The sequence below is a fragment of the Pleurodeles waltl genome, chromosome 11, assembly GCF_031143425.1.
Source record: "Pleurodeles waltl isolate 20211129_DDA chromosome 11, aPleWal1.hap1.20221129, whole genome shotgun sequence".
Classification (NCBI taxonomy): Eukaryota; Metazoa; Chordata; class Amphibia; order Caudata; family Salamandridae; genus Pleurodeles; species Pleurodeles waltl.
Window position 1 is genome coordinate 911,487,923 of NC_090450.1, and position 26,664 is coordinate 911,514,586.

Here is a 26,664-nt window from a genome sequence, read left to right on the forward strand (position 1 = left end):
TACCAGTTCTTCGGTTTCTCAAATATACTTGGAATAAAAGGCGTTCATAGTTTTCTCAGCAGGCAACATTCCAAGATGGCCGCCGTGTTTGCTTTGCCAGGACATTCTTCGCCAACACCCCCTGCTCCAATCATCTAAGACATGCAGCGTTTCAGGCACATACTGTAAAAATGGGGGCTATCTTCCAATGTAAACGGTTGCTTGCTATAAAGTTGTAACACGCAATGCAAACTAATACTTTTAACGACTTGTGTGTATTTTCTAATCATTTTAATCCGAACGAAACAAAAAAAAGTAGATTTCCAAAAATACGTAGTATGTAGATTTCATAGATGTTACAGTTAGAATTATGGTTTCCATTTCTGGAAAAATAAGGAAAATTGTACTTTAATTCGAGGTGTTTGTCCTTTAATCAGACCGCCCATTTCATACTGTTCTATGTTATGGCAGACAAGTCCACGTCATTAACTGCATTTGCTGCAGTCCTTATTACTGTTTCAAGTGTAGGCAGTACCTGGCGTTATACTGCCACCTCGTGGCGTGGTGTGGGTACGTTGCGGCAGCGGTCAGGTTCTATTCCGCTTCCTGCTTCTGCTGCTCAGGGCGTGACAGCGGAAGTGCTGAGCCCGTTCGGAGCACTCTGCCGAAACACCCCGTTCATCGTCCCTAGCGGAGCTCGCAAGAGGAGTCCAGGATGCCGGTAAGTTGACTGCGGCGTTTCCCGTGCCGCCTTCTTATAGTAACAAGCGCTGGTGACAAACATCGGGCTGTGTTAAAAGCAGGGAAGGCTCGTGTACGATAGGCGGTATCCAGGAAGTGAAAGACTCGACAGGCCGTGGACCAGGCACCGCTTAATGCCAGGGGTCTAACTTCCTGCCAGTGGAAAAGAGAGTGGCGTAAAGGGGGGGGGGGGCACTCTTGTCCAGCGGGGAAAATTTGTGCTCACGTCAAAGACGTAGTTAAATTCTTAAATTGTGAATATTTGGGTACACATAAGGGGATGCTGCTGCCCTGTTATGTTGATGTATGGTCATATGTCCTGTTCTGAATTATGAACACTTTCGGATGGAATGAGGAAGCGTGTACTTTGCTTTTGTTCTAGGCCGAGCCTACCAGACAGTGCAGCAAACTGTCAGTTTGCAGAACATCTATTGTATGCTTAACCTTACCAATAATTTACAGTTGGCTTTTTCAAAGGATTTTCTTGTCCATCTTGTGTTTTTCCATTCCCTGGAACATAGCCCCTTTACAGTGTCTCTGACTGACTTCTATCCTTCCACTGCTCACTTAGTGAGACCTAACTTTTTATTTTTGCTTAAGCACTGAATGACCGTGCATGTATTTTTTGGTCTCTCCTTCCTGTGCTTCTCGTCCCTGTCAAATAGAAACCTCCCCATTCTCTCAGTTGCTGTTTCGCTCATGTTGCAAAAACAACACGTTGAGGATGGAGTGCTCAAATAAATCTCAGCCACTAGTAATCGCTCAGGGATGCATCCCAATCTGCTTTTTTGCCCACAAGCCACCCCAGTTTGGACCCAGCCGTATGCAAATCAGACTTGACCGTGCTCCCCTTGGGGACAGTCAACTGCCAGGCCAGGTCCTCCCTGGACCGGGAACGAGCATTCTGGAACCAATTTGCATATGGTTAGGTCCAAACTGTAATGGTGTGGCTAGCAAAAAAAAAACAATGGACTTAGGCCCAGATCTGTGACTTGGATGAATGTTCAGCATTTTGCCCATCATCTGTTCTTTTTGCATTTTTCACCCGAATTGGGAGGGATATGCCCAGACGTGCGTCCTGTGCATGCCATGCTACTGGATTCAAATTATCCTGGCTGATGGGGGTTGAGGGGGTGGGCAGTGAGGTGGGGGACAGGGGTGGGGAAAACCCCCAACCAGTCCCAGTATGCTTGTTTCAGGGAGGACCTGGCCTGGCAAGTTTGCTGCTCCTTTCCTCTTCTACATCCCCCCTACACTCACTTCTATAGCGATCCTAGATCTATTCCATTCACTTACACTTCCCTGTTTCTGAGATCTACACTGCCTACACTGGAATGCCATTAGCCTCCTTTTTTTCCAGTTTTCTCTCTCTCCAAATCTGTCTCTAACTTTTTCCACCCCAGACTTCATCGGTCTCCTTCTCGCTTTTCCATCCCTTATACTGTCTTCCTTTTAATCTCCTTAATATTTCCTCTCAAACAGTGTCCATTTCTTCCTCATTCCTATATCCCTACCCTCTCTTCTCTTCCTCTTTTCGTTATCCCTCTATATTGGCTTCTTCTCTCTCCCTCTCTCTATCTTCCTCTCACCTATTCATTCCTGCACTAGTGAGCCCCCTCTCTCGTTTCGATATCCCTACAATACTTTTCTTTCCTCCTCTCCCTTATTCTTCCCTAGACTGGCTTGACCCCTCAGTCTCTTTACTACCTTGACCCTTCAGTCTCTTTACTACCTTGTTGCACAGATGTAATATATGTGCATTGACATATGTAACTTTCTTGCCTGAAGGCAGCTCTCAGCGGCCTGTAGGCAAAAGCATATTGTGAGCTGTACCCCCTCCCAGTCTTTCAGTTGGTTGCTTTTATTATCAATCTTCTTTCCTTGCTTCTTATTCAGTGGCTTTCCTCCTTGTTCACTTGTTTATCCTTTCACTGGAGCATAATCATTTTACCATTCTTTTGATTGACAGACTTGATTGACTTCTACTTCTCTATTTCAGGGATCTACCTTTTTTTTTTTTTTTTTTAAGTACTCTGAGAGCACGTGTTTTCTAGCTTACTCCCATGTGTGCTTTCCCCTTTGCCAACTACCTACCCCTGCGCTATGTTGCTCTTTCCCTCATGTGCTTCTTTTCCCTCCTTCTTCACTTCTTACACATACAGCTTTATTTTGATTTAATTTTCCTCCACCGAAACTCCCATTCCTGCCCACTCCCCATTGCATGCTCCTCCATTTGTACTTTTTATTTTTTTTCCCTTGGAGGATCCAACCTCTCCAATTTGCTTTTGGGCTACACTGCTTCCTGTATTTCAGAATTACTTTATGTTTAATAAACTGAACGAAGTGGTGTCTGCCATCCCGGATTGATAAATGGAAATAAAATAAAATTGCCTGCGCTTCATTCAGTAGGTATGCACATGCTTGGTGACACATGCACACATACACACACATCATCACTCAGCACGCCTACTAGAAAACATGAGCACCAGTAGTGTCATGATGCAGGTGTTGCAAAAAGAAAAGATGGTTGACGAAATGCTGAACAATGCAAACATTCACCTCCAGCCACAGATCTGGGTTTAATCTATTGTTTTTTTGCTCACCACACCATCCCAGTTTCGGTTCAGCCATATGCAAACCAGTCTTGACTCTGCTTTCCCTGGGAAAAGTTCACCCCGAACTGCCAGGCCAGGTCCTTCCTGGACTTGGAACAAAAACAAGCATCCACAGATTTCTGGGTATCACCTCTCATCGGCCAAGCTACCATGAATCTAGTCGCACAGTGAGCATCATGCCACTTTTTCTTTCTTGCTAAGGCTGCACAGCATCAGCAAAAGGCATTTTTCTTTCTAATGATACTGTACAACATGGCCAAAAAGCATTGGCAAAGCCAATAGGTCCCAAAGGCAAGATAGAGTGCCAGTGCTCATTTTTAATTTTTGATCAAGTTTGGGGTGGATATTTGCTTTTCTCGTCTGCATTTGAGTTCAAGTGATATGTGTGCTGTGCTAATGGTTCAGAATCAGTTGTCGTGTCATGAGGTAATATTTTTTTGTCCAATATAGGAAATTTTGTGAGTTTGAGTAAGATTATATTTCTTAAAGTTGAATATATTTTGTGAAAATTGGTGTCTGCTGTCCTCATTGTGAAACTTTTTTTTCTTTAAAATAGATGTGCATTTGGGATCTTGTTAGTGCTTTGGTATGCATGAGGGGCACATTGCTGCCATACTTATTACATGTACTTGTTAATTGCAGGTAATATGGTCCAGATTATAGGGGCCTAATGCTGAGTCAGATATGTGTCTGAATGAAGAAATGTTTGTTGTCCTGATGCATGAATGTTTTTAGACATTAATATTTTGGGTCAGCATTAAAGATATTCGTGATACTGTCATGCAAATATTTTATTGTAGATGGTATGGTTTTCTAGATAATGTTGGTAGTTATGGAATGTATTAGTATTAATTAGCTTTTTTGGTTTGTGAGCCTTATGAGTTTGAGTAATTGGTTATATTGGTACAGCTCCCTAAGTTGTCTTAGGACCCATGTAATTGCTTCAGCCAGCCCTGACATTTTAGCCAAAAGCATTTTGCATGCTGAGACTTTTGTGTACATACTTCAGAATGGTAAACATGGAACTAAAAATCCATGACTTGTTTAAGGTGGCACGCATGACCTGTGTCTGCGTCTCAGCCATGTATGTTCCTAGTAATCAGAGCTTATATTGTGTTGTTAAGAGGACTCATGTCTGCCAGGAGAAAATAGTTCATTTTTATTTGCCCCACTCCAAGTTCAAAATGTAGATTATGTTACAATAAAATTGTAGAATATTTTTGGCCAAAATGGGTATGAACTTCTCAAAACCAAGTATGATGTTTTAGATCCAAGTGGTGGGGTATTTTGCTGTCTGACTGTAGAGTGTTTTGACGGACGCATGTCCAAAATGTTTTTTTGTTTGATGGCTGTTAGTCTGAATTAAAGGACATTTTGCCTCCAATAAAAAGAACGTTTTCTACCTGAATGGTTGTGTAATTGGACTACACATACATTTACTGCTTGGACTAAAATGTGGTAATTTTGGGTTTTGCTAAGAATTTATTTTTTTACCCCACCATTGGCCCACTTTAATGCCTTAAAGTATCATAATTTCCTTTTGTATATAGCAGAGATTTCTGATTCGAGTGAGGACGAATTTACGCATAGTGTTATGCACTTTACTGAGGACGTTCAACTATAGATCTTTAAAAGGATGAATTGGTTTCAGTGACATTCTGCGTTCCATACTTGTGAGGTGCACATGTTAAACTAGCAAATTGTTTAGACAGCTAGGATTGCATCAAGTGGGACAAGCATGCGCAGTTTGATTTACATTTTGCCTCTCCTTTCATTAGTGTATGAAATGCACATTGCATCTTAGTGTGAGCAAGTTACACCTATCCAAATTCATGAATGCTAGGTATTAGAAATGAGGTCTCTTGTTGTCAAATGTTTACACCCATGTCCAAGTAGGGATACCAGTCAAGGTAAGTCACAACACATTTCAAATTATCCTGTGCCCACCCTTCAGTAGCTTGGCACTGTGCAGTCAGGCTTTACTCAGACGGCAATGTGTAAAGTATTTGTGAAGAACGTATACAATAACACAGTGAAAACACCACATATGTTTAGAAAAATAGACAATATTTATCCGCATAAAATTATTTTGAAACAATGAAAATCCAATGTACAAAAGTAAAGTTATGATTTTTTTTCAAGATTAAATCCAACTAAAGCACTTAGAAAACACAATAGCTCCAACTGGGGCTATCACGGTGTCATTGAACGGTGTAGGTCACGGAGTCACATGGACCCCCCAGGTACAGTACCTTTGGAAAACTGAGATAAAGGACTTTGCACAGAGTTGGAAAGAGGAGTTGCTGGAGTCAGTGCAGCGTCAGTCCCTTACGGCTTCTGAGGAGAGGTGTTGGTTCTGCACTGCAAAGCAGGTGGAGGTGAGGCATCAGTTCCGTCTGGATGCAGGGGGGAGATGATGCGCCGTCGTCCGCAAAGCGTTGGTTCCTAGTGACCTAGTGTGGTCACTGGTTCTGGTCCGCGAGGACGTGATGTGTCGACTTTGCAGTGTTGTGATGATCCTGAGTGATGTCAGCAGATTTGCCGCAATGTTGGACTTATGTTGCAGACTGCGGTCATTGCAATCAGCGAGGTCCACGGTGCGGGAGCAGGCTGTGGTGTCACCAAAGTCATTCCGGAGTTGCTGGAGTTTGGTACTAGCAAAATGCTAGCAGTTGAGGTCTTTGCTGACCCTGAGACTTCACAACAAAGCTTGTCTGCCAGCTGCATGTGGTGTACCTTTTTGTTTAAGAGAAAGCATCCACTGCTGCTTCCCATGTTATACCTTTTCTGCGTGTGAAGGAAGGGAAACATTTGTAGACAAGCTGTACCCGTGCAGTATTTAAGGTCCGGGCCCCCTGCTACTGCCCATGCTCTCTCTTGTGTCTCTATGGGATGCCTGCACAGTTGGTGCCATACTGCATCCGTTCTGTGTTTTGAGAACGTTACCCTGCTATGACCTACGTACTTACATGTTCTTTTATAACCACAATGTCTGAAAAACATTTTCACTATATAAAAGTCCAAACGTTTGACTTTGATGGTGCTTAATGAGGCTTGCCTTCGTACTTATGAAGGACTGTTCCAACTCCTGCAAATTATTATTATTTTAGTCAACTTGCTAGGCAGTGCATTCGTTGTCTGTTGTGCGGCACATTGTGGCGTAACAACAATAACGGGGCCTGACTTGCTTACCATTGGTTGGCTTTCCATGTAGCTCTAATTTGCCTGCTTCTTATTTGTGTTCCAGCATTTCACGCTTGTTGGCCAAGTGCTCCCTCAACCTTTATAGCCCTATTCAGTGTGAGGACTCCTGTTAATCTGCAATGGTGTCATGTTCAATGCTCATTAAGTATGTTTGTACACAAAATGCTAATAAAACATAATTGAAAAAAATCTGATCCCTCCCCCCGCCCCCCATAGTCTCAGCCATGGGACATTTTCTCTTTGATTGGCTGGCATCACTGCTTGCTTTTCAAGCACTTCTTTTTTCTTTTATCTGAAGTACTCCATTACAGTGCATCCGTTTTAAACTGTCTCTTTCCCACTGCACTTAATTTGTTTGCTTTGTTGTCCAACTGCATCTCTCCGCCCTCCTCCCTCGTGCAATCTCGTGTGCTTAACACCATTGCCTCCCCATCAAACCCTCCATATTGCTTTGCCCAAACACCATGTAGCTTTCGTGTCCTCTCTGCCCTCCTCTTTGTTGCTTTTGCATCGTCTCCGGTGTTGCTTTTGTATTCCTCCTGTGTTGCTTCAGCAGCCCTTCCCCAGTTGCTTTTCTGTTCACCCCTAGACTCTCCCCGTGTTGCTTCGAGTTCTTCCCCACCCTCCCACATGTTTCTTCCGCTAGCCCTGCTTAAAAAAATCCGCTTTTGCACAGTTTATTTTCTGTTTAGTTACTGATCCGCCTGGGATCGGTAACTAAAAGGAAACAGTCACCACCTTCATTTTGTAGGTGCGCGCTTATAAAATGAGCCAAGGGCCTTTTTAATTTTTTTTAATTTATTTTAAACTTTAGCCAAATGGATGCTGTGCAGCCTGGTTAAACACCATTGGAAAAGCCAATTGGACACAAGGGCAAGGCATTTTGCTTTGCTAGTCCTTGTTTAATCTCTGCATGGAGGTGTCCCCTTTAAAAGCACACCAAAAAAACAACAGTTCACCACCCAATACTTTGAAAACACAAAAGCCAGCAGCACCCTCCCGAACTTTTGTTAACTAATTTCCATGCCAGTGTTGTCCGATAATTTCTTCATGTGACTGAATTCGAATTACAATACAAAACACCTTTTGGGCATCAGGCTTGGACTGAAGATAGACCGGGCACCAAAATAACAGTGGCCCCATTAATCAGAGTGAAAAAAGTCTCCCACTTATGCAAATCGAGGCACTTTTTAATGTATATAGGCACGCCGGGCGTATATAGGTGTTTTGCAAGGTGCTGGAGACTGCGTGCATTTGTGCTTGGTATAGACATTGTTTGTCGTACTACCAAGGAACTCAAGAGTTAAAAACCTGGCCACAAAACAGGGACACAAACTGCCAAACAATCACGCCACGTACAGGCGTCAGACCAACCCTTCTGGCACTGCCAAATGGTCCTATAGGCAGGGCCACTGGAATTGTGCGGCGTTTTTCACATAATTATATAGTTGCTGCATTTGCCTCCTAAACCATCTGCCCCTTTACCTTGAGAGTTTAACAAAAATAAATATTCCTAGTGCAGACGGTTCAAAAGTTATTAAAAATGCAGCGTCCTGTTGCAAAGGTTAACTGGTAGCTTTTCTGTTGCTTATTGCTATGTTTGGATGTTAAACTAGTTCTAATGAGGTGCAACCAATGCCCAGACGGTGTTAAGTGTAAAAATGACAAAATAATGACGTCATACTATCACAAAATGTGCTGCGTTACACCGCATAATTTGCCTTCTCTTGCCGTATAATTTCAGTGGCTCTGCGCATAGGCCAGTCCGACCAATCGGACAAGTGTTGCCAAAAAAAACAAGTAAGGTACATTAAATATTACAGTACAACCAGGAATGGCCGTTTTAGCTTCTAGGCGATTTCGAAGTGCATGTTTTATTTATGCACGGCTTCTGTTCCTTTAGTAAACTGTGTTTGTTGGTCTCTACTTTGTACTTTTGTATTTTTCGAGTTTGTTAGTTAAGACTTACTTTTTTAGTTTTTGCAGAAAGGGGAGTAAGTTGGTCATCTGTTTGTAGGTGGGCCAGTGTATGATAAGGTTTCTACTACTCGGTCGCACTGTTGACAAATGTTATCCTGACAGAGTTTGTGGTTTAATCTCTGAGACATCAAACCAGAAATAGTCTATTTCACAATCTGCATTTGGTGAGGGTCTGTACTTTGTGTTTTTTCACTGTAGTGGGGTATTCTGCAAAATCAAAAATACTTCTTAGTCATCTGTAGCATGTTAGCGTTTTGTGTTGCCTCAAGTGTGCCTCCCAGTACATTGTATGGTGCCTCCTTTGAACCCATTCGAAGTCCTTAGGAAGCCCCCTTTCCAGGATGAGTTTAGGCCCGTGAAATAAACTTCTTTGGAGGGGTTGTCTGCATGGTCACAGCTGGGTCACTTTCTTTGATGTGACACTAAAATTTGACATAAGCTACCCCATACAACATAACACAACTAACCCCGAGATGCACGTGCATTTTCACTGCTTATAACTAAGTGTTCCCAAGTTTCTCAATGGGGCTTAAAATCCGACGGATAGTTTATTTGTGCCAGGCGCACCTAGTTCAATTGTAAATCAGACGCCATGTCTTTGTTTTCTGCAACTAATGTTCAGTACAGCCTGTCATCTTTAGTGTGTTTCCATACTGTCCTGTGTGTGGGTCAGACGGTCTTCCATCACGTAGTTATTCACATTTTATTTAATATCTACGTGATTCTGCTCCAAGAGCCTGTTAACACGTTATATTTTTATTTCTCACTCGTCTAGGCCTACCACTCAACTTTGATGGAACCTGATACAAAATTAATTGGCAATATGGCCATGCTGCCAATAAGAAGTCAGTTCAAAGGACCAGCACCGAGAGAAAGTAAGTTCAGAGCTGCCACATGTCCAGACCTCTTTCTTCACATTCTTCACCTTTTAAAACCATGTCCAGACACGGCCCATGAAGAATGTTGCTTAGCAAGACCCTTCTTGTCTCTTGTGAGGATCCGATGCTTAGTGTGGTGTTGTTTTTTTTTTTTTACTCCACCATCTATAGCTTCCCACGATTATCACACCGCATGGCTCCTTTTAGCACTTTCTCACAACTGAATGAAAGCGCTAGTCGATAGTGGTGTTTTGCGTAGCCATCGCTGCTGATTGGACCTAGATTCTAGGCTGAAAATTATTGCTTCAGGGCTGCAGGAGGCAGTGTCGTGTAGCAGATCTTGTTGAAACACATTTCCTGTCACATGTTGCAGTGGACACTTCACCCTGTTTCTTTGCTTGCCATAAGAATTCAGTTCTAGGTTGTATTGAGTGGTGTGTGTGTGTGATTTCCAACATGTTCCTGGCACCACAGTTATTCAGTCAGTAGGTCACTCCAGCTAATAATGCTTAGCAAAACCAACATGAATGGGGTAAGGCCGTTCTTGCACACATCTCGTGTTCTCAAAGAACATCAGGCTCCTTGCTGGGGATGGAAATGCACATCTGTGTCCCAACAAGGATCCAGATCCTGTTTGGATTTGTTCTGTGCCTAAGAAAATGTCCAGTCAGTGTCTAGCTAGCTCCTTGCTCAGACACAGTCACAGAAATCTGTGCCCCAGTGAAAAGCCGGAAGCTGTTAGGATATTTTTTGGTGAGGCTAAAAGAAAATCTGAACAGCTTGTAGCTCCTTTCTGGGGCCCAGACATGTCTGGGCCTTGGGTTGTCCGGCACCTGGGGACAACTACCAGTTCTAGACATTTCTCAACAACAGTCATCTGAAAGAGTGACGTTTGCTGCCTGGATCCCATCATATTTTATTACCCAGAATTTCCTTTTCAAGTCAAACATTGGTTAAAAAAACATACTTTCCTCAAGTTTCTGTGGCAATGTTGTAGAATTTGGGGGTAACAGCAAAACTCCCCCAAGCTGGTGTTTTCACGCTACTGCCAATAAAAACAGTACCTCATATTTGAGTTGGCCTATCAAAACTGACAGGAACAGGCTAAATCTGTGACAGTATGAAGTCATTACAGTGACAATCTTGTCTTCATGTAGTCACTGTTTTGGCCTAGTCATGTCCCATGCAGTAGGCCCACCCGGGATACCGTTTTTGGGAGAAGAGCCTGAAGTTCTGGAGTTTTCAGTCATAGAAATTATAACTATTTTGCCCATTTACAAGGAGTTGGTGTATTAAAATGTGTTGAGATTTTTGCAGTCCACAATATATTCCCTGGTGTCTCTGGTATTCAGAAATGTCTGGGATTGCTAGGTTTCCCAGGGCGCCAATCGACCCCTGAGTCCAAATACTGCACACATCCTCCATAGAATCGGCCCACATCAAAAACATCCCCTCGTACAAATGTTTGGATCCTTGCTCGCATATTAAAAAACCACGTCTGGTAATCACATAGTCCTAGGCCCGCAGTAAAGACCTAGGGGAATGCAGACTAGGGTCAAGCCTTGGCCAGGATATGTTCCTTTGTAAAGGGACCGCAGTTAATTAATGTGTTTTGAAAAAAGTTTCAAAAAATCTGCTCAAGGTCGAGTTCGGTGCATTCTCCTTGCCTGTGAATTAGCATGCAATAGGTCTGACACCCAGCGATAGAAATTTACAGGGAATGTAGAAGTTAAAAAAAATATGTTTAATGGCTTGTTTCCATACAACTCAGGGCCAATACCTGCAACCAAAAGACAGGTAGCGTTTGGCGTGAACTCCCAGCCAGTCAGGGTGAGGGAGGTCTACCTTAGAAACTTGAGGACGTCTTTATGTTAACCTATGAAGTTGAGATATATTCGAGTGGAGCCCATGTGGCATACCTGCAATCAAAAGACAGGTAGTCTACACAGGCGTTTTGCATGTAGTTGCTTTCCAAAATGCACAGGAAACCTTTTATCGCCTGTAGACTCCAGGAACTCGTAGACTTTTGGTACCCCCATACTCAGGAGAAACAAGGGAACAGAGTTAGTGATCAAGCCTTGGCAGGGAAATGTTTCAGTGAAAGGTAGATTTGAGAAATTATCGTGTTTTGGAAAAAATATGCCAAAAATCTGGCATGTCATGGTCCTAGTGTTCTACCACCCACTGAGGTCAAAGGAGATCGTACAGAATTAGAAAATACATGGTTTTCATACTTTCCACATTAGCCTGAATTTGATAGTCTTCAAAGGAACAGCGAACTATATACAATCATTCTGCTACAATTTCGTCATCTCCGCTAATATTACATATTTGACTGTGAAGACTACCTTTTCGAGGAAAACACTAAAATATTTGATATTACCAGTCTCCACACTTTAAGGGCACAGTTTTCTGTGTTAGTTTTCAGGATTGCTTTTGTCCATTAGAGAATGTGACAAAATCTTCTCTACATGTGTTGAAAAATAAAAATATAACCACATTTTTTTTTTTCAGTAGGTCTACTGGCTTCAATGAGATATTTATGAAGGGTTTACCAAAACGAATTCCGTAATTTGCCAGAAAAAAAAAACATTTTGTCTGTACAACATTTTGGTAGATTGTCTTCTGCAGTTTCTAGACATGCTCAAAATCCTTTGAAATGCCTGACAAGAGTTCAGTTTCCTGGAAAATACGCCTTCTTTGCTACTTTAAGTTCTTGTACGCTATGTATGGAAAATTGCATATTTTGCAAGTAATAAAATGTTTCAGTGTCATAGTTTCAGTTAATCTGTCTTTTTAATTCACATGTTAAGAAAACTTTTTACAATTTAGCCATTTATTTCTGTTTACAGCCAAAGATACAGATATTATTGAGGAAGCACTTTATTACTTTAAAGCAAATGTCTTTTTCAAAAATTATGAAATTAAGGTAAGCCATTCTGAATTATCTTCATGTTGAATGTATGCTCTTTTCAGCCCATCTCTTCTCTACACCCAGAAATACTTCTGTTATCTTGTTGTGCATTGGATTGGTTTAGATTTCTGCTTTACCACAGCACTTCCTCTTTTAAAGCGAATGTTGAAAACTTGCTTTTCATAATTTAGAAGGTCTGTGAAAATTCAGCTTTAAAACGAGGAACCTTCCTAGCCTCTATATTTAGCTTTTCAGTGTTAGAACATGTTAACAGATTGGCTTCTGCATGTGCATAGATCATTGAAATACACACTGGTATCTCAATTGAGTTAGGTAACAAGAGTGGCAACTTGACTAAATTAGTCAGTCAGTTGAAGACCGTTGAAATGATCAATAGTTCCGTATAGAGTAAAACCGGGCTCTTCAACCTTTCTGTAATGATAGCCACCCCGAGCTACTAATATGATTAGTATTGTGATTGGGACTATGTCAGATATGATTACAATAGTGACCACCATATGCAAGATTACGTCAAGTAATCACCTCAATGCAATCTGCAGAGTTGCCACCAGTAATATAAACAAACACTGGCAAAGCCATTAGGCCTCGCCCCCCTACTGGTGAACTGTTGGTTTTGGCATTCGGGTGGGTTACCGGGGGAGTGGTTGGGGTCAATAACAGGCTGATTAAAAAAAAATATGTAAAACGTGCTATAAAGAAGCCACCCTAGTGCTATTCTTTTCCTTCTGTTTGGAGGGGGCAGAGTAAACAGAGACAGGGTAAATGGGAGGGGGAAATAAACAGACGTGGAGCGGAAAAGAAGCAGGGACAAGAGCGAGAAGAAACAGTTGAGAAGAAACGTGGACGGGAGAGTGATTTGGGTGGGGAAGAGAAGAAACATGAACTGAAGGGCGGGTAAGAGTTGAGATGAAACAGGGACCGGGTGAAAGATGCTAAAAAGGAAAAACGATACTATTTCTTCTGGGTAAAAGTGCTATGATGCAGCCAGTGTTAACCGCATCATAACACTTTATTCCAGAAGAAATAGAACCGGAGTCGCAGTGCGAGCAGCGCTGGGACACATAATAATACATGATTAACCTGTGCTTGGTCTGTGCATCAAGGGAAGTGACACCTGGCAAGCGCTGCCCAATTAGAAGGCAGCAAAGAAAAGAGACAATGATGCCCACGAATGGTAAGCAGTGGGCTGGTTCCAAGCCCATTATTAAACACAAAGAGTCAGCGTAAGCATGCACTAGCACATGGGCACCTGCAGGCAAAACCTAAAAAGGCCTTGACAATTTGGAATGCCTTTGCATGGGTAATACGTACTAGCCATTGCTGCAATGCCCCTGGCACCAAGGTAATGATATTTTCAACAGTGCGACATGGTTTCTCATTCACATATCAGCTTTGTATATATTTTGGAAATTCAGCCATTTTTTCCAAATGTTAGCTTATGAGTTCTGAAAATACATATCTTTTTGTCTCAGATACACACTTTTCAATGGTAGTATACATATATTTATTCAGCCAAGCGAAAGGTTGGCATGTAGTAAGCTGGGCTGCACACTGGGGAGCTAGTTACAGGTTGATGGAGAGCTATCAGTAGTCCAGAGCTATGTATTGGTAAAGTCTGCACTAAAAGCCTGCATCCCTCTTCTTGCTAGTTGACTAGTCACTAACAGTTGCCGTCTGCTGGTCTTACAGAGTAGCTATGGCTTAAACCTAAAAGACAACACAGGATTTGCTGTTGTTTAAGTAGAACAACATTGCAAGTGATCACATTTCTGAAACTGGTTTCAAGTGTTTAATGTTTATATTCAGGGTCAATGATGGCAACACACTCGTCACATTTTTCAGTGCCTCTACAGCTGCTTAAAAAGTTAATCATAAGTAATGAAATCCCAAACTATTCAGGCTTGACGTCCAACATATCGGAAGTGGTTGGTCAGCATACTCACAGGAAATGTACAGTGGTGTAGAACCTCCGCAGGGAGTTCCGAAGATGGAGGCACCAAAGTTGGAGGGAGTAGCAGCATTAACTGCTATCTCAATAGGAGAAGCGGAGAAAATAGTCATTGCCAGCCGTCGCGATGGAGTCTCTGGGCCCAACGGTTTACCGCAGGCACTATTTAAACAAAATCCCGGTTACTGGGCATAAGAATTGGTAATTTTATTCAGTCATGTCCTTACTAACCTGCAAATCCCAGGTAATTGGCACGGGTCTATTTTGACCCCAATACACAAAGCAGGAAAAACTATAGAAGCATTCAAGTACAGGTTGATCACATTAATGGATGGAGAAGCAAAATATTTTGTAAAATGCCTTGTGACCGAATTGTCAGACTGAGCCAATACACATTCTTTGGTGCAGAGGAACCAGACTGGGGTTTGTAAGGGGATTAGCACATCCACTAACATACATATGCTGGCCATGCTAATCGAGCAGGCAAGAAATCGTTCTTTAAATCTACATCTATGTTACGTGGATGTTCGCTCAGCTTTTGACGCAGTACAGCGAAACATCCTGTGGCCTACGTTACAAAGCTGGGGAGTTGCTCCTCGCCTCCAAAAGGATATTCACTTATTGTATACGGACACCTGGACAGTGGTAAGGCTGGGAAAAGGCACGGCGGTTTAAAAACAATTCTTACAAAAAATGGCCTAAAGCAAGGTGTGTATTGGCTCTGCTCTTATTTAACCTGTATCTTGAGGAAATGACTACAGCCCTAAATAATGTCGACTCTCACTCGCTTATGGTGTCTGGCTTTATAATTTCACATATGGTGTATGCCGACGATGTTGTCTTGATTAGCTACACCAAGGTGGGTCTTCAGAGTTCAATATAACTGCTCATTATGCAGCGGATCACGGGCTAAGTGTCAGCCTTAACAAAACAAAAACGATGTTAGTGACAAGCAGAAGATCTTCGTCACCCATATTTTATATAAATGGGACTGCTTTGGAATCCGTGGAGGAGTACAAGTACTTGGGGGTGATTTTTGACTCTAGAAGTGCATTTACAAAACAGTGTAATGCAATCCTAAAAAAACAATAGAACCCTCACCTCTGCCTTTCACATACTAAGTACACTTTAAAAGGCCTGTCCTTTGGGCCACTATTGAAGGTACTGGCGGCAAAGGATTCCCCCTCTCTTACATGTGGCTTAGAGCCTCTGAGAGGAAGAGTGGACAAACTTATTGATAATGCCATTGTAGGGACATATCAACACTTATTTCATCTACCTCGTCAGGCTTCTCCAGCAGAAGGCAGAGTATAAGTAGCCTGGGTTCTTATTTGAAATTTCATTACAAACTTCGGATTGACCCAAAACCCACCTTAAGTTCTATGGTTTGGAAAACCATAAGTGATCCAAGAAACACCATGGCACATAACTATTTTAATGTGGCCTTAAACACACACAAGTCGGAGAAGCTCTGTGACTTCACCATTTCCCAATCTGCATTTAACCGGGTTATAAATTCAACTAGGAAAAATATCTCATCCCTACTGGACAAAGCTTTTCTGTCTAAAAAATATCATGCATGGATGGTAATGGGTTCATAGGGCCCTCTTAAATCTTAGCCATATTTAGGGGAGTTATAAGAGCTCAAACCCATGCTCAAGGTGCTGAGCCTTTGACTGGGTGATTTTCAAACACCCATAAATTCCCCTGTTTGGAGGAGATCGACTGATGAGTTAACTTGTCGGCTTCGTAATTATCAAAAGGAAGACATCTGTCATATTGTATGCACTTGTCCAGCACTCATTGTAGAAAGGAAAGGGCTGTTGAGACAGTGCTTCATTAGAAATTCTGTACGTATGTGTAGGCAGGTAGTTATAGCCGGTTTTCAAGGGGATGATGCGATGCTCTGTGGGAAATTTCTGAAGTTTGTGTTTTGCAGAGGCTAAGCTCGCAAAGTTTGAGTCAAAAAATGTTTGTTACCAGTGGCTCTTGTTGATAGTGGGTGACTTATAAAGAATGCACATTTGCTCTGGTTTAGTTAATGGGAGTACCTAGAACTAATTCTTGAAGTACCATCACTTTTCTTTCAATGCTCTAGGGAATGGGCATGATTAACTTTGAAGTTCTACATTTTTACACTGAATTGGCTTTAGTAAGAAGAACTGCAATGCTAAATTAGAAGTTAGCAGAATTTCTTCTCGTATTGTAAACTGAAAAAGCATTGGGTATATCTGGTATGCCAATATATATATTTGGTATTTTTAAGATCTGGAAATCAGCTAAGCACTTATTGAGAATCCTCAATGACTTTAGTTCAATACCTAGTTATACTTTTAAGGTACTCCTCTCCACTATATAATTATGTGAGATTTATAAATTAATATTTTAGAACATTTTAAGAAATATTGTAATGTAATTTACAACTTGTGCTATCACCTCACCATTCAAGTTTAGAAATCAGGTTGAGGGTTAAAGTGAGTTATAAGTGTGTAACATACATGATGACACAGGTAGTTTTACGTGCTATGATGGTATTTATTGCCTGATATTTTATTCTGGGATTTTAAATGTATTACTTTGGAAGCTTTAGGTAACTGAACGCGAAAGTATTACTTACTTACTATTCAGGCTGGTCCCAGCCATATCTCAAAAAAGACATGTAGGTAATTAGAACTTGAGTGCTTGCTACGTTGAGGACCTTAATTAAAGCATACAATATTTTTAAAATGTTGAAAGAGGCTTTATGAACTGTTACTGTGGTTTAGTAGACCCAGTGGCTCCAGATTCTGAAAATACATTTTAATTTTGTCTATGCAGAACGAAGCGGACAGAACTCTGATCTATATAACACTCTACATTTCTGAATGCTTGAAAAAATTACAAAAGGTACGTTTTGAAATTAATGTTTTAATAAATTCGTGCACTTTCCAGTTGTAGCTGAAATAATATTATAACTGTGCTGCAGCAGTATGCCATTGTAGCAGTCGAAGATGTTCACCATGGCATCACATATAAGGTGGATGCCTATTGCGCAAACAAGTGTTAAAGGTGGCCAGTTAAGCTATCAGAAGCAGTGGTCTGCCCAAAACAACATCGTATGTCCTATTCATTGTTTCCCTAGATGTCTGATGTGGTTCATTTGAATAGCTTGTACATTTTTCAGTCAGGTTGTGGGTGAGGATGCATTAGTCATCAGATTTCACAGATGTGTGCCCACTTCCCCGAATAAAGTTTCAGAAAACGACAATATTTTTGAAGAGAGCCATACAGTTTGCATACACTGTTGGTTTGCTGAATATACTCGGTCAATTCGCTTCACACCCCTATTTATTGTGCAAGGACTGAATCATGGAAATGTTTATATATTCTTCCTCATTGAAAAAGGGGCACCCAAAATTCTACCCTTCTCTGTTACGTGCCATTTGGGGATAAAAAGGTGCTACATTTAAAGTATTGGTGTATACGATTTATATATCCTTCACTTTTTGTAAAAAATAATTACTGATTGTGTGGAGTTCAAGACATTAAACTTGAGATAGATCTGGAACTGGGCTGTGTTGCCATTCTTCAGCTTTTAGAGAGATTGGTGATGTTTTTCTTGAATATTGACATGAATGGGTTTTTAACTTCTCTCATGATTTTGCATTTTCTAGTGTAATTCCAAAGGCCAGGGAGAGAAGGAAATGTACACATTGGGAATTACGCAGTTTCCCATTCCAGGGGAACCTGGTTTCCCTCTCAACGCAATGTATAGCAAGCCTGCAAACAAACAGGAAGATGGTAAGATGGTGTGTCTTTGTTGCCGTCATGTTTATTCTCCTTGAACATAATTAATGGAAAACTGTGATATATATATATATATATATCAATTTTATTATTTATTTTTTTAATTACAGAAATTTGTTTCACACCTTTTTTCAAGTGCCTTATACCATTTAGGAGCTACATTCCATTAAAAGGCACAAGACTTCCAGGGTAATTGATAGTGTCAACTTTGACCTTAAATTAGATTTGGGGGAACATATGCAGTATTGGCACTGGGAACCGAGCCTTTGCATTTTTTAACAGAGTGTTTTCTGGACTTATGCCCTTACATTCTGTCTTTTATGTCTTTAGAGGTGATGAGAGCCTACCTGCAGCAGCTGAGACAGGAAACCGGTCTAAGGCTCTGTGAAAGGGTCTTTGATCCTCAGACTGACAAACCTAGCAAGGTAAGCACTAGTACTAGGAGAGAACCTGCATTTCTTTCTTTCTTGATAATTAGCACTTGAACATGTTTGCTATATGTTAGTCTGAAATTTTTAGAATATATTGAATACTAAGCACATCACAGTTCTGTGAATCTAACCATTTATGAGAGAAACAAATTAAAAATGAAAACAAATTATGTCATTTATTTTAGAAGGCGCAAGTGGCTGAAACGGGTGTGGGCCACAGTCGTAGACTGGGCATGTAGGAACAGGGTTATCTCCAAGAGAACTCCTAAATTCAGCACCACTATTGAAGGATCTGAGTAGCTGCCAATTATATCTGATCATACGGTCCTGTCCCATTCTGCGACTGATTAAGCATATATAATTAAGATCTCTGTTTTGGTCCAGTTGATTTTGAGGAAGCTGGCTATCTATTGCCTGACTGTTTTGATGGCCTCAGTTGTAGGACTCCTCTTTTGATTGAGAAATTCATGCACATAACATAGGGAAAATATAAGCTGAGGATTCCCACAATACATGTAAAATCATACCCCTGCTAGGAGAGCCAGTTGAGCCACCCACTGAACATGTTGTGAATGTACCCGTTGAACAGAAATGGCAAGAGGATTGATCTTTGTGGGACCCTGCAGCCGTTGTATGCTTTCAAGGTGTACGGGGAACAGAGAACCACTTGTGATCTCTCCAAAATGAAAGATTTTATCCACTTCAGGACTACACCAGTGTTACCCACAGCTTCCAGGATCTTAAGCATGATGCTGTGTTTAATGATATCAAATGTAGCCAACAATTGTAAGAAGGCTAGCATACCTATTTCTCCATGTCAATGACCTGGCGAGGGTTATGAGGGCCTATAGGACCATCATCTATGACCGAAAAGAATGACCGCTTGTGCCCCGTCCATAGGTCATTAGATTCTGGAAAGTCCTTAAGGTGACACTGGGCCGCTTTTTCAAGACATTTTCCCATGTAAGGGATCAATGCGTCAGCTTTCGTGTTTATGCTGTTGACTCCCAGGGCAGGTTTCCTTAGCAAAGGTCTCACTATTTTTGTATTTGTATTTGGTATTTATAAACGCGTGTTCTGGCCGAAGCATTGAAGCGCTCAAAAGAAAGGGGCAAGTGACAACTGAGTTAACACGGGAACAGCTAGGTTTTAACAAGACTCCTAAAAGCCATAAAATGTTGTTCCTTCCTTATGCACAGAGTAAGTGAATTCCAGCATCTGGCCGCTTCCACCGTAAATGTCTTGTCACCCCATCTGGCTTTATAAGTGCGAGGGACCTGAATCAGAAAGGATCCCGTGGATCTAAGTTGCCGGTTGGACCTATGCCAGCATAACGTGGAAGATAAATAATCTGATCCACTTCCCTGTGTGGTTTTATAGGTCAAACATAAGGTTTTAATCCTAATTCAATTCGCCACCGGCAGCCAATGCAATTGTTTCAGAGATCACTGGCAGAGGCCGAGCGCGGAAGATTGAGTATAAAACGAGCAGCTGTGTTCTGAAGTAACTGAAGCTTCTTGAGAGATGCCATATCCAGATTAAGCATTAAGTCATTACAATAGTCCAATTTAGACATGACCAGTGCTAGAATAACAGTGATTCTCCATTCCCTCAGCAAGTAAGGGAGAATTTTTTTCAACATTTTCAGAATCTAGTTGTAATAACATGATTGACCTGCACCTTAAAAGAAAGAGTATTGTCAAAAATGACACTCAAATTTCTAGTGGTGACAATAGGAGCAGGTAAGGCTCCACAATCTGTCTGCCACCAGTAAGGATTCCACAATCCCTTAGCGGATCCAAAACATAGGATTTCAGTCTTATCGCTATTTAATTTAAGCCAATTTGAGCTCATCCACCTATTGACTTTTTGCATACAGTTCTTAAAGCGATCTGCCACTTCCTCCCAGTTCTTGGAAACTGGGATAATCAATTGAGTATCATCAGCATAGGAGGTAGGCAGAAAACCTAAAGTCATTATCAGTTTAGCTAAGGGTGCAACATACAGATTGAAAAGCGTGGGGCTAAGCGAAGACCCCTGAAGGACACCACAAGGTAAATAATAAGCTGGGGAAGTAAAGTCCCCACAATTCTCTCTAATCAATCTCTCTTTCAGCAAAGATTTGAGAGTATTTAAAGCGGTGTCCCTAATCCCTGCCTGATAAAGGCAGGATATCGTAATTTGAGGCGAAATAGTATCAAAATATGCAGAACTGATATGGCTCCATGTCCCTCATCTACCAATCTACGGATCCTATCCGAGGTGGTGAAGAGCGCTGTTTCGGTGCTGTGTGCCTGTCTAAAACCATGTTGGGAGGGATCTAACCCTCCTGAGGTAATTAGAAAATCGGCTAGTTCCTTGTTAATGTTTCTCAAAGAACTTAGGGGGTCATTCTGCCGGCAGAATACCGCTGCGCGGTCAAAAGACCGCCGCGGTAATTCTGAGTTTCCCGCTGGGCTGGCGGGCAACCGCCAGAAGGCTGCCCGCCAGCCCAGCGGGAAACCCCCTTCCATGAGTGAATGGAGCCGGCGGAGTGGAAGGGGTGCGACGGGTGCAGTTGCACCCGTCGCGATTTTCAGTGTCTGCTTGGCAGACACTGAAAATCTTGGTGGGGCCCTGTTAGGGGGTCCCTGCAGTGCCCATGCCATCCGACACCCGGTCAAAACCACCAGAACCAGGCTGGCGGTAAGGGGGTCGGAATCCCCATGGATTCCCTTGAGCAGCGGGAAACCACCGGTTTCCCGTTTCTGACCGCGGCTGTACCGCTGCGGTCAGAATGCCCATGGGAGCACCGCCAGCCTGTTGGCGGTGCTCCCGCGGTCGTTGGCCCTGGCGGTCCATGACCGCCAGGGTCAGAATGACCCCCTAAGTCTGGAATGGAAGTAAAGAAATAGGTTGTAAATTACTTAGATCTTTAGGTCGTAAATTACTCCGATCTTGTCTTGCTCCATCCGGTTTCTTTTTTAACGGAATCACTGTAGCATCCTTTCAAGCAGGAGTGAGGACCTCATGATAAATAGGGGCTAGAGCTTCCGAAACCAGGTCCGGGGCAAGTTGTAAGGGATCAATGCGTCAGCTTTCGGGTTTATGCTGTTGACTCCCAGGGCAGGTTTCCTCAGCAAAGGTCTTACTATGACTGCCTTCCGGAATATAAAAAATGCCATGGTTTAAGGAGGGGTTAAAGACTTTCAAATGACAGATGGATTGCTGTGGAAAATAGAATTGTTGAACAATGTGTAAGTGACCTTAAAAATTACCAAAATGGAGACAGGCATTCCGGCACATCGAAACCACAGAGGGGATATGGTACATACAATAGGTTTACACTATATGGTCCTTTTGAGAGAGCAGAACGTGATGATATTCCAGTTTTTCTAAGCATTGCTTTACTCCCTGGCCTGAACTAAATAAAAGAGCACACTACCTGAGGAAGAAATTGCATTCTTGCTAGTACATGTACCTCTTGGTTTAAATTGGATATAATCATTTATCTGAGCCATTTTATATGAAATCCTGCTCCTACAGTTCTAACTTCTATTCTGTTTTTACTTGTAAGCAAACTAGCAGATGAAAATTGAATAATTATTAATTGAACTTTCACAGTGAATTCCATAATTTCTCTAATGAAAACGTTTCTGTAAACAAACCTGATAATTTTTTCTAATAATTAAGATGCATGTTAGAAACCTTTGCCTTCTCTTTTTGTATCAAAACCGTCTTCTGATAACACAAAGTACATAGAATTACTACAACAGAGTGAATCACTAGAACACACTTACTTTAGCAAATTCTTAGAAAGGTAGTAACAAATAAAAAATAAATACAATAAAGCAGGAAAGTTAGTGCCTTTTTTATTTGAAAATAAAAAAATACATTGTTGATTAAAATTATAACAGTGGCTGTTGCTGATAGAGATAGCTAATGTCCTTCCACAATACTGTCGCACCGCATACAGTGAACACTCAACTCCCATTTAAAAAAAAAAAAATTTAAATGTATTTATTATTATTTTTTTACTCCGTGAATACTTTCAAGCCATTCCTAAATTGCCAACTAAGATTTTGCAAAGCTAGAAAAGAATATCTCTTTAGAAGAGGTCCAAAATCCCATTAAGCTCCTAAACAAATTCCAAACACCTGGGGGCTAATGTTTTTTTCTTTGACTTTTATTAATCGTCTCCCAGTACTGTATCCCCCAAATTACTGCAGTTAAATAACTTTTTCTTCAACAATTCAGAAGCCCAATTAACGTTCGGGGATCCTTTGATCATACTTATCCCAAAGCCTGAAAAAGATCACAAGTTGTGTAAAAAATATATATATATATATATATATATATATATATATATATATATATATGTATATGTATTTGCATATCTCACTTATGAACCATGACTGAAAATCTATTCTAAAATTCTGGTATGTAGATTAGACTAGCTTGCAACTGCTCTCATTAAACCGGATGAGTCTTGAGTTTGTCAACGGCAGACTGGCTTTGATAAGTTATGTATAGTGGTTTTTTTTTTATTATTATTTTTTTATTTTATTAAATGCGCGAGGGGTGCAAGCAGCAAAGCAACCCTTTGGCTGCAATTTTAAACCACCACGGAGTAGTAGTTCAACACTGCCTATAATGATGTAATGGTGATGGGATGCCCTACAACCAACACACCATACATTCAAAATCGATGTCAGATGGCCGCAGTATGACAGGTAGCGCCCTGACAATGTCCTGCGTTGAATGCCTGTTCCTTTCTGCGAATATGTTGGTGGAGAAATCGAACTCTGATTTCTTTGACTCTAACATTTGCCAGCTGCATTAAGTCTCATGCAGACTTCATTGGGGGGTGTTCGCGCGTGTGTGTGTGTGAGAGAGAGTGAGTGGGTGGACGGGAAACGAAAACGGAGAAGAGCAAAGGGGGAGAGGCTAGCCCAGGAGAGGGCACAGGTGGAGAAAGGTGAAGGCACAGAGGGAGTACGGGAGAGGAGGGGAAGGTGAGGAGACTGCTATGGGTCATGAGGGGAGAAACCAGACCGGGAAGGAAGAGGTGAGGGTAGAGATAGACGATCAGATCGGAGAAGAGAGGGGAGGAGAGGACATGTGGGAGGGAGAGTGGACCGGGAGAATGGCCTGAGGCTGGAGGGGAAACCGGAAACAGACCTAAACAACATCCAAAGGGGAGATGGAAGTTGGGACCCAGGGCTGGGGGGCCGGGCACAAAAGAAAGGGGACAGGTGCTGTAGGGGTGAGGACAGAGATGGGGGAGAGAAGTGAAGGGAAAGGAAAGCGTGCAGGGGGAGCAGCAGGAGGGGGGCATATGAGGGGAACAGCGCGGGCGGTAAAGATCAGGTTAGGGGGAACAGACTGGAAGGGTGGGACATGCGCCGAGGAAGTTAGAGTGGGGGGTCGAAGGTGACGGGGAAAGGGAGGCTGGGGGAGACCCCAGGTTAAGGAGATAGGCGAGGTACATGCTAGGGGAACATGGACTGGTGGGGGAGAGAGGGTAATAGGCGTGGTAAGAAGGAAGAGGTGGGGAAATGATGCAATTTCCACTTCACTTTAGAAGGACCTTAAAGGAGTTTCATAACCGCAGTCCTCAAAATCCAGAAACAACAATCTAATCTGTGCAGTGCTAGGCCTCTAATTTCCAAATGCACTCCGTTCCCAAACTCCACAGATTGTTGCAATGGGATTTGTTTCGAAGATCCTCATTATTGTCACTTGCATTGTGTTATCCGATTTCTGGTGTACTTTATAAATAGCGCAACTATTCTGTTAAGACCTTCTAGGGCTTTGTTTGTAGCAGTCATAACCCTCTTGTAGTGAAATGCAGAGCATCGCTATCCCATGATCTTGCATTACAGGTTTTTAAAAACCTGGTTGTATTATTGACGATAACATTTAAGCTGAAATTTTATGCAAAGTAAACGATGTTTAACAAAGCGGCTTGATATCTTTTATGAAAGGTAAAGAAACAAGTTGTTTCATTTTTTTTTTTTCTTCTTGAAAAGTCACATTTGTAACATTTGCTTTGTTTTTCAGTGGTGGACCTGCTTCGTGAAGAGACAGTTTATGAATAAGTCTCTCTCCGCACCTGGACAATGAACAGATGCATCTGCAGTGAGGGGAAAAAATGCATTATGTGGATTTCTGCAGCAAGTTGTAGGAAGTTTTTGTCGTACTTTTATATAACGTGATGAGAACCCATTGTGATCATTTGGAACGGTATTGATGATAAATTAAAATATATGGTTATTCAAGTACTTCTGCAAGCAGTGTTAAGCTGGCGCTTAATAAAAGTAAATATATTTCTAAATTTTTTATATAAGCGTTTTATTCTGTCTTTGTTTCTCAGCTCTATTCCTCAAAAGACTGTATCTCACAAGAGAGAACCTTTTTGTTACTTGACTGCCTGGAGTACCCATGATTGTGTTGCATATTAAAAATTCATTTTGTATATATATCTTACAGTGTTTCATTATGACCAGGTGTAATAAATTCAGGATTTGGTACAGAAGCAATAGATTATTATTATTATTATTTTTTTACACATTTTTGATTTGGGCATGGAAGAATTCCCCCTCCCTCTGCCACCCCCATCATTCCAACATGAACCACATTACTTGCCATGGATACATGAATAGGGTCGGCTAAGGCCTATTTTCGTAAGGGACTAAAACGTTTTTAAAAATAATTCTTTGCTAAAAATAATTATTTCTTATGACCATCAGTACTGTTGTGTGGCATATATCCCAAGGACAGAATTAAACACATCATTATTTATAATGAATATATAACAGAGTTGATGCATAGCTGGTGGTTGACAATCCTGTGAAACATTACGAATCTGGAGTAAAACAACTCTGCAGTGACTTGAAACAACACTCCTTTCACCCAACCTATAGACAAGCATTTTCAGTGCAATAGGTCTCACATTTGCTTCAATTAGAGCTATTGGCATTGTAAATTCATAACTGGACTTTTCTTGCCACATAAATTGGTCAACACGACCTCATAATTTCGTCTTTTCCTGTCATATAGTTCAAGTGGCCCTGCATATAACTAACGCACTTCCATTTACCTTCTTCCTCTATCTGCAGCAAAAAATGAAAATGTTGCCATTTAGCATCCTCATTTAAATCTGCCATGCTAATTACAATAGAATACCACTTTCACCACCCCACCATCAGAGCTGCTGGCTGGCTAACACAGTTCCCCACCCCCCAAAAAAGCACAAGACAGACATAGGGGAGAAATAAACTAGAAATACCACCCAAACATATCAATAGTGTTCAAACAGTCATAGTGTTTATAATGGTGTTAAGTTGGCCTGAATTATTGTCATATTTGTAATAAGGAGAGAATATTCAAACATATACAATTATTATGTAAACCTTTTATCAGAAATAAACTTTTGACTGTAATGCTCAAAACAGCCCTCCTAGGGCACCATAACAAAAATATAATTTGTAAGAAACATGGTAATGTAACCATATTGTTAGTCCCTAGAGGGGATAAACCCATGGAAAAAAACACGAGAAAGCAAAGCAGTGTAACCATATACTTAGACCCTAGAGAGCATTTATAGGGCTAGCAGGCCTACTGCAATGATATTACAAACAAGGCCTTTAAAATAACACTTCTCTCAGCTGTAAAACAAAAGTTGTAGCCATTAGAAAGCTTAAAAGACACTGAATGGTGGGAGGGGTTATTATTTTGGGGTCCCCAATAACTTAGTGTGGGGACCCAGAGATGATGTAGACAGAGCGTTTTGAAGGTGGTCAAATTGTCCTAGGACCACCACAGGCTGAGTTATGAGCAAACATGTTTTGTAAAAGTAATGCCCTTCAAAGCAGTATGTAATGCCCTGCAAAGCATTATGAGGCGAGTTTCCGAGTACTGCAAATATTAAAGTGTGTTGACTGTAATGCCCAGAACCGCCCCTAGAGGACACCACAATACAAATAGCATTTGGAAGAAACATGGTCATGTAACCATACAGTCAGCCCTTAGAGAGCTAACTACATGAAAAAAGAATGGGGGAAAGTAATGCAATGCAAGCATTTGTTATCCCCTAGAAGGCATAGTTCATTACACATTTTCATGACTAGCAGAACTATTGCAATATTACAAACAAGGTCCACAAAACACAACGTCTCCAGCTGTT

At 41.5% G+C, this 26,664-nt stretch overlaps 1 protein-coding gene across 1 annotated transcript; it reads left to right on the forward strand.

Moving 5' to 3' along the window:
* The first annotated feature begins 565 nt into the window (after window positions 1–565).
* ARPC3 (actin related protein 2/3 complex subunit 3) lies at window positions 566–24,954 on the forward strand. The gene is made up of 7 exons (XM_069214876.1): window positions 566–700; window positions 9,295–9,394; window positions 12,250–12,326; window positions 17,098–17,166; window positions 17,934–18,060; window positions 18,397–18,491; window positions 24,540–24,954. The coding sequence occupies exons 1-7, from the start codon at window positions 695–697 to the stop codon at window positions 24,600–24,602; spliced, it is 537 nt and encodes a 178-aa protein (XP_069070977.1). The 5' UTR covers window positions 566–694; the 3' UTR covers window positions 24,603–24,954.
* The last annotated feature ends 1,710 nt before the right edge of the window (window positions 24,955–26,664 follow it).

Bases quoted from the DNA above. Each gene is read 5' to 3' on its own strand.
- ARPC3 (XM_069214876.1), top strand. The intron at 9,395-12,249 runs GTAAGTTCAGAG...TTCTGTTTACAG, and splicing joins AGGACCAGCACCGAGAGAAA to CCAAAGATACAGATATTATT. The intron at 18,061-18,396 runs GTAAGATGGTGT...TTATGTCTTTAG, and splicing joins TGCAAACAAACAGGAAGATG to AGGTGATGAGAGCCTACCTG.